A 12,307-nucleotide genomic window follows, 5' to 3' on the forward strand; every position below is an offset into this window, starting at 1 on the left:
TCACTCAATAAACGATGAGTATGAATACATACTAAGTCCTCAGCTATGCTTTTTGTGGTTGATTGATGGGTTTAGTAAGAAAGGCTTAGGCCATGGGCTCTACACCCGGGAGCTCCCAGCGAGTGGAGAGAAAGGCTGGACAGTGCCAGTTATTCTTGGTGCAGGATGATACTTGCTTAGAGACATCATTTTGCACACCAGTCAGTCTGGCCCGTCGGTATTCTGCCCTTGCCTAGCTAATTCCTTTATATTCTAGTAAACACAAATTTCGCTGCCCCTCCGCTCTAGCTGATTACGTAAAGAAGGAAGTGACTAGGTCCAGGTAGGGGGTGGGGAGATGACTCCTGCTCCCAGACCTCGAGAGCGGGTGGAGTATCCAGTAGACGTCTAACGAATTTGTCGCGGGAATGAATGAATAACAGCTGCGGGTCCGCGCATGCGCGCGGCGGGGGCATGGCCCGGAGCAGGGGCGTGGCCCGGGGGGAGGGGACTAGGCGGGAGCCGGCCGCGGCGCGCGCAGGCGTTACTGGTCGCTCTGGATCACGTGAGAGCGCAGGCGCAGCGCCGCGCAGCCCGCTCCCTCACACAAAGCCAGACGCGGAGAAAATGGCGGCAGGGGTCGAAGCGGCGGCCGAGGTGGCGGCGACGGAGCCCAAAATGGAGGGGGAGAGCGGCGCGCCGGGCGCGCCGAGCGGCAACGGGGCTCCGGGCCCGAAAGGGTGAGTATTCCACGGCTCCTTGTTTCGGGTCGGGCACTTTACACGGCAGTTGGCGGTGGCTCCGTTAAGTCTGTTGGCTGCCTCCCCTGAGCCGGGCCTCGGCCCAGGCCTTCCCCGCGGGGCCTGCCGCGGGTGGAGGCGGACAAGGCGTGAGGAATGAAGCCTGGCAGTCTCGGGAGCGCCTCAAGGATTACTCCTTTCTCCCAGGCCTCGGGCGTCTATTCTTCCGGCTCCTGAAGGCCGGGTCCGAGGTCTCGGGTCTAGTCTTTGCGCGCGGGGATGATGGCGCGGACCCGGCCGGGAGCGGGCGAGTCCCAGAGTCTGCGGCCCGCTCGCTTGTCGGGTGACCTTGGGCGCGTGGTTTCATATCTCCCTCCAACCCCTCCAGTGCTCGGCGTCTCAGTTTCCCGATCCCTAAAGTGGGGGGAGGAGAGTGCGCGCGCAGACCTTGGCTCGTGGTCGACCACGGTAAACGGTAGCGGAGGCGGGTAGCGGAGGTATAGGTAGGGACCGGGAGGCCGGCTCCGGGGGCCTTCTCTTCCCCTCCCCCTCCGGCGCGCGCCGCCCCCCTCTCCCGCCCCGCGAGAAGTGCCTCGGTCGGGACCGCCCCTCGCCCCACGCTCTGGCCCTGGCTCAAGTCCCTCGCTGCGTCCCTCACTTCCTCCCCAGGTGCGCAGTAGTTATTTATGGAGAGATCGGGCCTGCTGCTCCGTGTGCACCCTTAGAAACAGGAAAAGAAAAAAAAGAAAACATTCTCTTCCGTGTTCTAGGGGAAGATTTTCCATCATTCAGCTGGCCACCCACTTCCAAATTCCGTCACCTTTCGAGTCCTGCTTGAGGCTCTGTCTCGGATCCTTGGTTTTAAAAATTTCCTTAAAGCATCATTTTGTGTCCCTGTGAAACCCCCCATTTTGATTACAGTCACCAGAAAGACGTTTTGGCTCTGACCAGCAGCTGTGGGGGAGGACAGGGGAAGGCTGGGGCACACATCTGATTTCCTAAAAGTTTTTAAAAATTGCGGTAGCATAAAATTTACACTTTTAACCATTTTTAATGTATGATTAAGTGTCCTTAAGTGCATTCACAGTGTCGTGCAAACATCACCACTGTCCATGTCCAGAACTTTTTCATACCCCAACTAAATTGTAGCCATTAACCAATAACTCCCCATTTTCCCCCCTCCCCAGGTCCTTGTTACCTCAGTTATACATTGTCTCTTACGAATTTGCCTTCCAACACATTTTTAATGTGCTTAACTATAGTTTGTGGAGATTAAAAGTGAGTGTAGTTAAAGCAAGGTTAATGAGCACTCACTAATTACTAGCTACTATGCTGTTAAACTTTCCTTGGGTGGGGAGGAACAAAATACCGTGGTTCCTCGTCCTCAGGAATCAAGAGAAAGGCATTCTGGAAATATTTCCAACACTTTACTATTGAAAACTTTGGAGGGATGTGTTCAGTTTAGACTTTTTACATCATCTGTCTGGGGGGAGCCTAGTTGGACTTCTGAGGGCCCTGGCAGTACATTTACAGTACATTTATTTCCTGTATTTTTTCTTTCAAAGTAGTTATCACAGGTTGGAGCTGCTAGAACTGTGGTAGGTGAGAAGTTGAATTAGTCATGGATTATGTAGCATTTGAGGTACTTTAGCAAATTTCCCATTTTCCCCACTGTTTAGTTTCTTCAAAATCATTTTATGACTGATTTATTTGACAAACATAGCATGTGGACTATTAAAAATAAAAATTTATGTTTACTGTAGATTACCAGGGTGGTAATGTTAGTGTTAAGTGTTTTGCAACGGAAGAAAAAAAAATTTTTTTTTAACAGTTGAGAAAACTCCAGTTAAGATAATTGACCCAAAGAGTCTAGGGAAGGCCATCTTGACTCCAAGGCCTTAGCTGCTTCCACAACACCACCCTGTAACCTCTTACTAAACAGTCATTTGAAATGTATTATTTAAACCAGGGTCTCCGTGCTTCGCAGTGATTTGAGAGCTACTTTGTGTGTGTGTGCACAGCGCGCGCCCCATAATTTAAAAAGGGATTGTATATTTGATAAAAAGAATTTTTGAGGCACGTTAGATTGTGAGCTCAGGATTAGAATAGGGGCCTCTGGATTGTTCAAATGCATGCTGTCAGCTCTTTGCTTTCACTTTGCTCTTTGATTTTATTCACAGTAGTTAAGCAAAGAGATAGAGTCCGCAAAGATTAGGTTGTTTGTTTTCTTTTCAGGGTCCTCAGGTGGGTTCTCCCATTACCATGTTTTGAAAGCTGAATTGCTCCTTCCATAGTCTGTAATGAGTATAATGCCTAGGTTTCCTCAGCCGCTGTTCTGGTGAGCTTGTTTTAAAACCTAATCAGTATCTGCAATGGTAGAAGGCTAGGAGTGAATCAGGCTACCTCCCTACTTCCCTCAAGAAAATTATTGGTAGGAAAATATATCACTGCCAGTCACTGTGCTGAGTCGCTGCTTTAATTAAACCTGTAGGTGTGGATAGTAACCTTTTACAGGTGAAAGAACTGAGGCCTAGCAAAGAGATGGTGACCTTGAGGTTTAGGCTTGGTATGGGACCCTACTACCTTAGTCACCTTAAACGTTGCGCTTAACATTTACCAAGCAATTTTTTTTGTTAGGCTGTTTGTTGATCAGCCCTGTGAGCTACCATGGACACAGGTTTTGCTGGTTTTGCTGGTAGAGAACCAGCGAGGAAGAGCTTGAGTCACGTGGCTAATTAAGTGGTGGACCTGGAGCTGGAATAGTGCTATGAATAGTGCTCTCCACATCTTATATGCATTAGAGGAGCTCAGGATTGAAAGGATTTCTGTGAAGAATCATTTTATGTAAGGGATGGTTCTCAAGGGGATTGGGGGCAGGGTTGGAGAATCTTTACCCTCAGGAAATGTGTTCAGGATTTTAGGGGATTGGGGTTGCCATTTCAGAGTGCACTCTCGATTGAAAATCTCTGAAAGTAATGAGATTATTACACATGGGAATGCCATGGAGGCCTAGGAGGGTAGGGGTTCAGTTTTACACAGTGAATGTAGAGGTCCTTGTGGAATAGGCACTTTTTTTTTTCAAGTTGTGATCTTTATGTACAGTATAATTCTAGTGTGAAAGAGCAGTGATGTGATAAATTATCAATTTTCAAAGAACAAAGTCAGTGAAACGATTCCAAACCATATTAAATATAATTAATCTTATTTTAATGACTTGGAAGGTACTTTCAGATATTTTAGGCTTGTCTTTATTGATGTATTATGAAATAGGTTGATAGAATGTCAGAAAAAACTTTGGTTATATTGGTTCTATTTAGACGTTAACGCGGATGATTGGGTGCCAGATCAGATGGAATCAGAATCATTGGCGATTGGGAGTTGAGAGCCAGTTAGCAAGGCGAATTAGGCTGGCCTAGGTAGATCACTCACTGTGGCTTCCCAGTATGTTTCTTTGAAAGATTACACATTTGTTACTTTATGGTTAAAAGTCAAGTTACTGGGTTTGAAATGAACAAACATGAGAAGAAACTTTAAAAAACAATGTTGTATAATTGGCACAATAAACTGCACTGTAAACTTAGAATTTGGAAAGTATCAGTATATGAAGTCTTCACTGAATGAAGATAATAAATATATATCCATAACCCCCAGAAACTTTGTTTCACCACTTTGTGATCCTCTGAGTCCTCCCTTCCCCCACGCCTGGGAACTTAGGGGCTGCTTTCTATCAGTATGCATCAGGGTGTCTTGGAGACATTTTTGATCTTCAAGACTGAGGGATGAGGTTGCTGCTGGCATCTCTTGGATAGCAGTCAGAGATGCTGCTAAACCCCCTGCAGTGCACAGGGCAACCCCATAACAGGATTATCTGGCCCAAGATGTCGGTGCTGAGGTGGAGAAACCCTGCTACAGATCAGTTTGCTAGATTAGATTTTTTTCAAATACAGCGTTTTATATGATGGAATCATACCATATATACGCCTGTATACTTGTCTGGTTTCTTTGAGTATAATTTGAGATTTATCTGTGGTAGTTTATTTTTGTTGAGTAGTATTTCAGTGTATGGATATACTACAATTTGTTCATTTATCTGTTAGTGGACGTTTAGATTTCCTGTTTTGAGATAACTACAAATGTTGCTATGAATGTTCAAGTACAAGTGTTTGTATGGATATATGCTTTATTTTCTCTTGGGTAGGTAGCTGTGGGTGACTGGGTCATGGTAAGTGTCTGTTTACCATGTTTTAATGTCTATCATCTAAATTTGGGGTATTTATCAATGTTGCCAAATTATAATCTGCCTATAAAAAATATACTTCTGAAAGGCTTTTAGAGTTCAGTGCTAACATACATTTTAGGGCTACAGAAGACTACCTAATTTTATCCTGAAGATGGGGAGAAAATTGGATTGGACATTTGAAAAATGGACTTTTCAGGACACCATTCTTAAACTGTCACATCATCTATACTTGAATATCTTTCTTGAGTGAGATATCTTTAGGAGTGGTTCTCTCCAATTCTGTCAAGAATAGAGTTTATGGTGGTTGTTAGAAATAAGAAGAGGTCAGTTTATTAAGAAGCTGGAAGTGACAAAGAGATCGTCCTAACGCCTTTTACTCATGAGGAAACTCCTCAGAGTGAGGATTTGGTACTGTGTTCACACCTTGGGAATAATCCATGTGAGCTGCTTTCTCAGTGGCGAGCCATGTGATGTGGATTAACTCCAAACCACATACCAGCTTCTGTGGTTAAATTGGGCAGTTTATTCTTAGCCATGAGAATACTGAAGAGTATAGTCTAGGTGCTTTGTTACCTGCTTTGACTGTAATTAGTGATTTATACATTTTGTAACTAGTAGGTGAGCTGACAGCTGTCTGAAAACACAGACTAGTATTACTGTGTCATGGACCCTGTGTCAGAATGTTTTTTTAAATGTTAATCTTAGAATATTTGGGTTTCAAAAGAAGCCAGTTATATTAAAATTCATTTCTATCCACAGACCCTGTGTAGGTCCGTGAAATGTAGATCATATCTACAGTTTAGGAATTTTTACTAACACTTGCCTCCTCACATGCAAAGAGTAAGCAATTGGTCAGTACTCTCTGTCTGGAGATTTGGGTGCAGGACTTTCCTGTGGAGTAGACACTGGCCTGTGTGACAGATCCGTTTGTGGTGTGCAGCCAGCCTGAGGAGGGTCTGTTGTGAGCCTGGGTAGATGGTAAAGAGTTCTAGGAATCTGACATCTGTCACTTTACGTGAAGGAAGTCTATTGCATGTTGGTATAATTCAGATCATGGAGGAAGCTGCTTTCCTTAGTTTTGCCTCGGATGGGTTACCACTTGGCACCTTTGTACTGGGATATGAGGGACTAGTAAAAAAATTTAGGGGACTGCAAAAAGTTGCTAACTTTACAATTTTTCCAAGTAAGTATGTTAAGAGAAGGTCCTCTAGCTACCATCCAGTGTTTGAACACTACTCCCCCGTACAAGGAAGACTCTCCTAGAATAAAGATCAGCCCTTTAATTAAATAAGTAGTTTTGTAAATCATCAATACTCCGAATAGTCTTGGCTCCCCACCCCCCACCCCACCCAGCCTGGTTTGCATTATGGATCAAAAGCTTCTGCTGTTTGGGAGTCTCAGGATTCTCACTGGTGGAAAGAACAGGGCTCAGGAAGCAGAAAGTGCAGGACTCGATGCCCTAAGAGGAACTTCCTGTGGCTCCCCGGTTCCTGGTTGGCACTTACACATGTCTGCCTGTGGTCAAAAGGGGCTGAACTCGACGAGGCAGCTTGAGGAACAGCCTCATTTGGGCACCGCATGGGTGTACTGCCCTGTTGTCCCTGGGCTACTGCCTGGGCTTCCAGCCTGATGTCTGGTTCTGTGCTTTGGAAGTCTGCATTTCTTACGAAGCTTTTTTCGTGTCCCACTCTAAGCCACATTTGTATGTATAGAGCTTAGAAATGAAGTGTTATTGCATGGAGACACCTAACACACCAAGGTAGAAAGTATTACAAGAAAGGCCATGCCAAGAAAGTACCACCCTTCTTTGCCGAAGGTGGGATTGTTTGCAAGCTGTCTTTTACCTTCCAGGGTTGCTCAGACTTGGGGTTTTCTTAGTTTAACGTAGTGTGGATGTATAGAGAATGATTTCTTTCCCTTAAAATTTTTTTTAATTGTAAAATATACGTAAGTTGTCATTTTAACCATTTTAAGTGTATAATTTAGTGCATTAAGAACAATGTTGTACGTTATACCACTTCCACTCTCCATTTTCAGAGGTTTTAAAATCATCCCAAACAGAAATTGTACACACTAAACAATAGCTCCCTATTTCCCTCTCCCCCCAGTCCCTGGTAAGTAACCTCAATTCTTTCTCTCTGGCTGGCTTATTTCACTTAACCGTAGCATAATGTTTTCAAAGCTCATCTGTGTTGTGCATGTATCAGCACTTCATTTCTTTTTATGATGGAATAATGCTCTTGTATATACCACATTTTTTTTAATCCATTCATCTCTTGATGGACACTTGGGTTGTTTCTGCCTTTTGGCTACTACGAATAAAGCTCTGTTGTACAAGTACCTGAGTCCTTGCTTTCAGTTCTTTGGGGTATATACCTAAGAGTGTAATTGCTGGGTCACATGGTAATTATGTTTTAACTTTTTGAGTAACTGCCACATTTTTTGGTAACAGTTGCCTTTTACATTCCCACTTAAAACAATTTTTGTTTTACACAGCAAAAGGCACTTTTATTTGTGGAGCTAAAATTGGTTGGGCCTATGTGCACCACCTCATTTCTATTCCATGAAATCTTGTAAATCTTTTGCTGTTTCTATTTTGGAATTAAAGCGCCTCAGGTAGGGAATTGGCCCTGAGTCCCAGCTCTTGTTACAGCCCCACAGAAGTGTGTGAAGGCCTAGGGGAGCACCCTCTTCTTGGGAGTGGTTTCTTGATAGGTGGGTCTGAGGAGGGCACTACTGCAACTTGCTGCTCTATGGGACACTTCAGTTTGAATGTCGCGTCCAAATCAGTGTTAGGCTTGTGTTATGTGTAACTGTGTGTGGAATTGTAAACCTGGCAGATCAAATACTGTCTTCTTGTACTAATATATGGAATGCCCCCCCCCTTTTTTTTTTTTACCTCTTTTGAATTCAGTGAAGGAGAACGACCTACTCAGAATGAGAAGAGGAAGGAGAAAAACATAAAAAGAGGAGGCAATCGCTTTGAGCCATATGCCAATCCAACCAAAAGATACAGAGCCTTCATTACAAACATACCTTTTGATGTGAAATGGCAGTCACTTAAAGACCTGGTTAAAGAAAAAGGTAATGAATGGTACTGGTGGTTGATTAGGGTAAGAAGGTTGGTGTGTCATCTTTTCTGTGGCTAATTCCTTGGTTATTTTTTGTCATTGGAAGCTGTTCTGGGTAGAGCATGTGTTCTGTCCCGGCTTGAGAGTTAAGTTCCTTCCTCCCCATTTTTTTTGTGGTCATGCACCTGTGTGTCAAACAGGGTGGTTTGTGTGGTCCTTTGGCCTACAAATGATTTTACTGGCTTCAGATGGCTAATAGGACTTCACTTCAGCTTGAGGGGGTCCTCTTTGTGTTCAGGAAATTTTCGGAATTTTTCATATTAGGTGGGAGAGGTTTTTCCTTTTCTTGCTTTTTTTTTAATTATTATTTTTTAAAGCTTTTTAATGCTGGTGGCAAGGTAGTTTGTTTAAATTTTGTGGATGTCTTCCTGGGGTTAAAATTTGGTATCTGGTACTTGTGCTACTCAGATTCTAAATTATAAAACATTAGCTTGTGTTTAAACTGTTAGGCTTTTTTCCCCCTGGGTAAAAACACTTAGATTGGCAAGTGCAGAGCTCAAAATAAGGCATCTGCCGTGCACTGCTGTGCCTTCAGGCGCATGGTAGTCACAGCCCAGGTGTGCAAATTCTGGACTAGGGCAGGGAAAACAGCTGAAGCTCTGCTGCCACCAGGAGGTCCGAGGAGGTTGGTTGCCCCCATGGTCTCTGCCTCACACACCTGTGCACACCAGGTGTGTCTTCTCTTTCCCACTCTTCTGCTGCTTCTGTCTTCCTTTCTTTCCTGATTCTTGGCCCTGCTGGTGGCACTCAGGGCTAAAGAGATTGCTCAGCCCTGGTTTAGACAAAACTTGATAGAGAACAATTTGTCTAATGCCTCGAGGTCTCCCTTCACCGCCACCCCCAAGGGAAACCTAGACTCAAATTACCCTTAAATGGAGTCTTTTTGAAGGACTGAAAGGTATTGGTTTTCTGGAGCATTCATAATGAAAAGAGATTTGAGCTTGATTTGTCAAATGATTAACATTTCAGTGACGGACAGAGGTGCCACTTGGATATAGGCCATTTTGGTATGTGTACTGGTGCTCCCAGCATTGGGTTTTGAAAATATGAATGGCCCGCTGCCATCATTGTCCCATCACTTGATTCAACCATGACATTCCAGAAGCACTAGGCACCGTGAACCGCTCTGTACAGTCATGTATGCTGCTCCCATGTAGTATTTCTCCAGATAACACGGATGGAAAAACGTTTTGGTGTGAGATTTGTTTTCCTGCCTTGATCAGCCAAATCATTCCTGCCAATGCTCTTAGGGCAAGAGTGAAGTTTCTTCTTTTTGTCTGAAGGGCGTGTCATGTGGCATCCCAGATGCAGTGTTCTTGGTTTTTGGGACTGCTGCTTCAATACAAGCTTAGAATTTCTGTACAGTACAGTTGGGTCTCATTTGAATTAGTTTTTGGAATAACCCCCAAATTTGTGTTCTTGTGATTTGGTTGAACCACTGAATGGATACTTCCATTGATAATAAGGTATAGTAGTTCCAAGAACCAGGAATGTGGCTTTGAAAATGCAATGTTAGAATTTTGTAAGAGATTGCAGGCCAAATTATTTTTTCATTTTTAGGAGTGTGTGAACCAGTTTTGGGACATGATGGATAAAGTAGGTGACATTTTTACTGCTTAACCATTCAGTAATTTCAGTTTTGGAAGCCTTAAAGCTGGTAGCAGCAGCAGCCATGACGTTTCTGGATGTAGAAGCAGTTCACCTCAATTTCCTATTTTGCACTGTATTAATCGTGGAGCCAGCCTGGTGGTTTATTCGGATACTTCCAAACTGGTTCTCATATTCCCCTGGCATACTGCTATGAATGCCCTGGCTCAGCCCTTTCAGTGTATTTTTGGTGGTGTAATTTAGAATTACAGGTGTGCAGTAAATCAGTTATTTTTAACAAACCTTAAAATGTTCTTGTTTAGAGCTCCCCTGTACAGGTTAAATTAACTACTTTCTGTATAATTAAATTATTAGCCATATTGGATTGTGGGTAAAGGGATTTATGAGAAAGGTAGCCTTTGTTTATGGTAATGTTTGTATTTAGTATGTAAAGTCTAAAGAAAATTACTGTTTACATACATATGACTCCTTAAGAAATGTTCTTATTCTTTTCATTATGAGGTTTTCAAAATATATTTTTATTCATGTCCTGGTATACCAAGAATAGGTTTTAAATGGTTATCTGAAATCTGATTGAAATTGAAATAGTTACTCGAAACCTGTTGCAAATAAGTTTTAGGTTTTTGAAGACTTGTTATTGTGCAGGAAAAAATTGCAGATAGAGGCCACTCTAAAAGCATGAGTCTCAAGATAATCTCTGGAGTGGACAAAGCAGAGATTTGGGCTGTCATGATCCAACCTCTTTATCTCTCTGTATTTTAAGAGTCGATCCCTGATGAGATCATCCTGTTTCAGAAAACTAGTGGAGCTAGAATTAGTTGTCCTCAGCTTAAAGACCTGAAAATGTTAACATCGTTGCAGCACTGTCACCTCTCAGAATTAAAGTAGTAGCTTTGAGATGGCATGACAGGAGCTTTTCTAAGGCTGATTAATCTTGCCTGAGATTTCCTTATGTACCACTCCCTAATTCCCGATCTTTCCCCCCCTCCTTGGACATCAAGTGTATATTTATATATAGTCTTTGTCTTTAATTTTAGTGTTTAACAGCATTCTGGGAGATCCTAGTAATAATTTATGTATTATGTGAACTGATCATCTTTCCAAACCCGGCCTTTTCCGTAGATGGGATCACAAAGCTTGTTTGGTGCCCAGCTTTTTGGTGGCACTTCCACGAAATCAGCATTGCTGATTTTAAAGAGAAACAATGTATTAAGAGCTTTGTTGTGTTCTGAGGCAGGCTGCTTTTTTGCTCACCCCTCCACCCCCATCATATCTGTCAGGGACATGGATTAAACAAACAGTTTTCACGCTCTTAGAATTGAATGCCCTCTTTCCCCTGAACTTTCCCCTTCCTGCTCTAAGTGTTCTGCTGGGACAAGGGAAAGGTTTCTGTTGTCCTTCCTTTTGACTGTGCTTATTTTTTAACGGAGGTATTACATGGAACAAATAGCTGCTCTGAACACCCAATTGTTGCTGGATTGAAAAAAAATTGAGAGCCAGTGTAATACGAAATTGGGCGATTGCCAAACCAGCTTTGAAAGTGACTTAACCGTCTAACAGCTACCTAATTTTTATCACTGAATGTCTTAAAGACTTTCTCCATAAGGACTGGGCAAAAAAGTAAGATTTCTGTGAGCAAAGGGTGATTTGGAGCATTTTGCACTCAGTGTTGTGCTGCAGTACTGGGAGGGCCTGTGTGGGTGCGGAAAGCTCTGTGCCGGGCTGCTGGTTCGGGCCTCACTGGGGAGCCGGGGAACCGGTGGGGCAGCTGCTGCCCAGGCCATGCCCACAGTGGGGAAATGGCACAGTTGGAGGAAGAAAGGAAGGTCAGTGCTGGAGTGTACTCTTCAATGCCAAGTCTAGCAGTAGTCAGTTGAACTTGTGTAAGCAAAGATTTCTTAAGCACTTAATCCTTCTATTTTAACTTAATGCATCACTTTAAGTAAATTTCAAATTCCAGCTGACAAAAAACCGAGGCCCGGAGGGCACGTGGAGTCACAGGAAGTCCCTGGTGGTTCTGGGGGATAATGTTCACTGGGTGTCTGTGGACCAGAACTTTATTTTTAATTTCAGAAAACCCCACCCAGTCTATCTGGCTCCTTCAGGTTTTCTTTTGTTGGAAATTCAGCCTGCATTTTGGAAAGTCCTGTTATGCTAAAGCATTCATATCTGTGGGTACTTGGGTTGAACCCCAACAGCGCAGCCTGCCTGGTTTACTTGGTGGTCTTTGGTCTAGTTAGTTGGTGGTGCTCTTCTGCTGTTGCTACAGTCAGGAGCAAGAATGGGCTCAGTCGTTTTCTAACTTGTCCATAAATGAAGCAGTCACTGTGTAGATTATCGTATAGTGCCGCGTATAATGCACACCCATGTTTTTGGCCGAAACTTGCAGGGGGAAAAATCTTTTGTTTTAATTTTTTAATTCAAATTTTTATCTGTTTACATTTAAGTACTTGTTTTTTGTATTATAAAGGAATTTTAGCGTTTAATTTTTAAATTTTAAATTTTAGGTAACATAATTACAAAACACAAGAACAGATACAAGGTACAAGAAATCTTACCTAAGGGTAACAAATTTATGACATTTATATTTACGCATCCTAGAAGGCTAC

The 12,307-nt window shown here is 43.2% G+C and overlaps 1 protein-coding gene across 17 annotated transcripts in view; it reads left to right on the plus strand.

Moving 5' to 3' along the window:
- Nucleotides 1-376: 376 nt before the first annotated feature.
- The window catches only part of HNRNPM (heterogeneous nuclear ribonucleoprotein M), a 37,395-nt gene continuing 25,464 nt past the window's right edge, over nucleotides 377-12,307 (plus strand). For 6 of the 17 annotated variants that reach the window (XM_033135268.1, XM_033135271.1, XM_033135273.1 and 3 more), the window contains exons 1-2: nucleotides 563-719; nucleotides 7,874-8,043. In XM_033135268.1, the coding sequence (XP_032991159.1) occupies nucleotides 607-719; nucleotides 7,874-8,043 (283 nt within the window). In that variant the 5' untranslated portion in view covers nucleotides 563-606. Of the gene's footprint in view, nucleotides 720-7,873; nucleotides 8,044-12,307 lie in introns of all 17 variants that reach the window. The other 11 variants (XM_033135280.1, XM_033135281.1, XM_033135283.1 and 8 more) reach the window with 5 other exon arrangements.

This window comes from Rhinolophus ferrumequinum, chromosome 18, assembly GCF_004115265.2.
Source record: "Rhinolophus ferrumequinum isolate MPI-CBG mRhiFer1 chromosome 18, mRhiFer1_v1.p, whole genome shotgun sequence".
Classification (NCBI taxonomy): Eukaryota; Metazoa; Chordata; class Mammalia; order Chiroptera; family Rhinolophidae; genus Rhinolophus; species Rhinolophus ferrumequinum.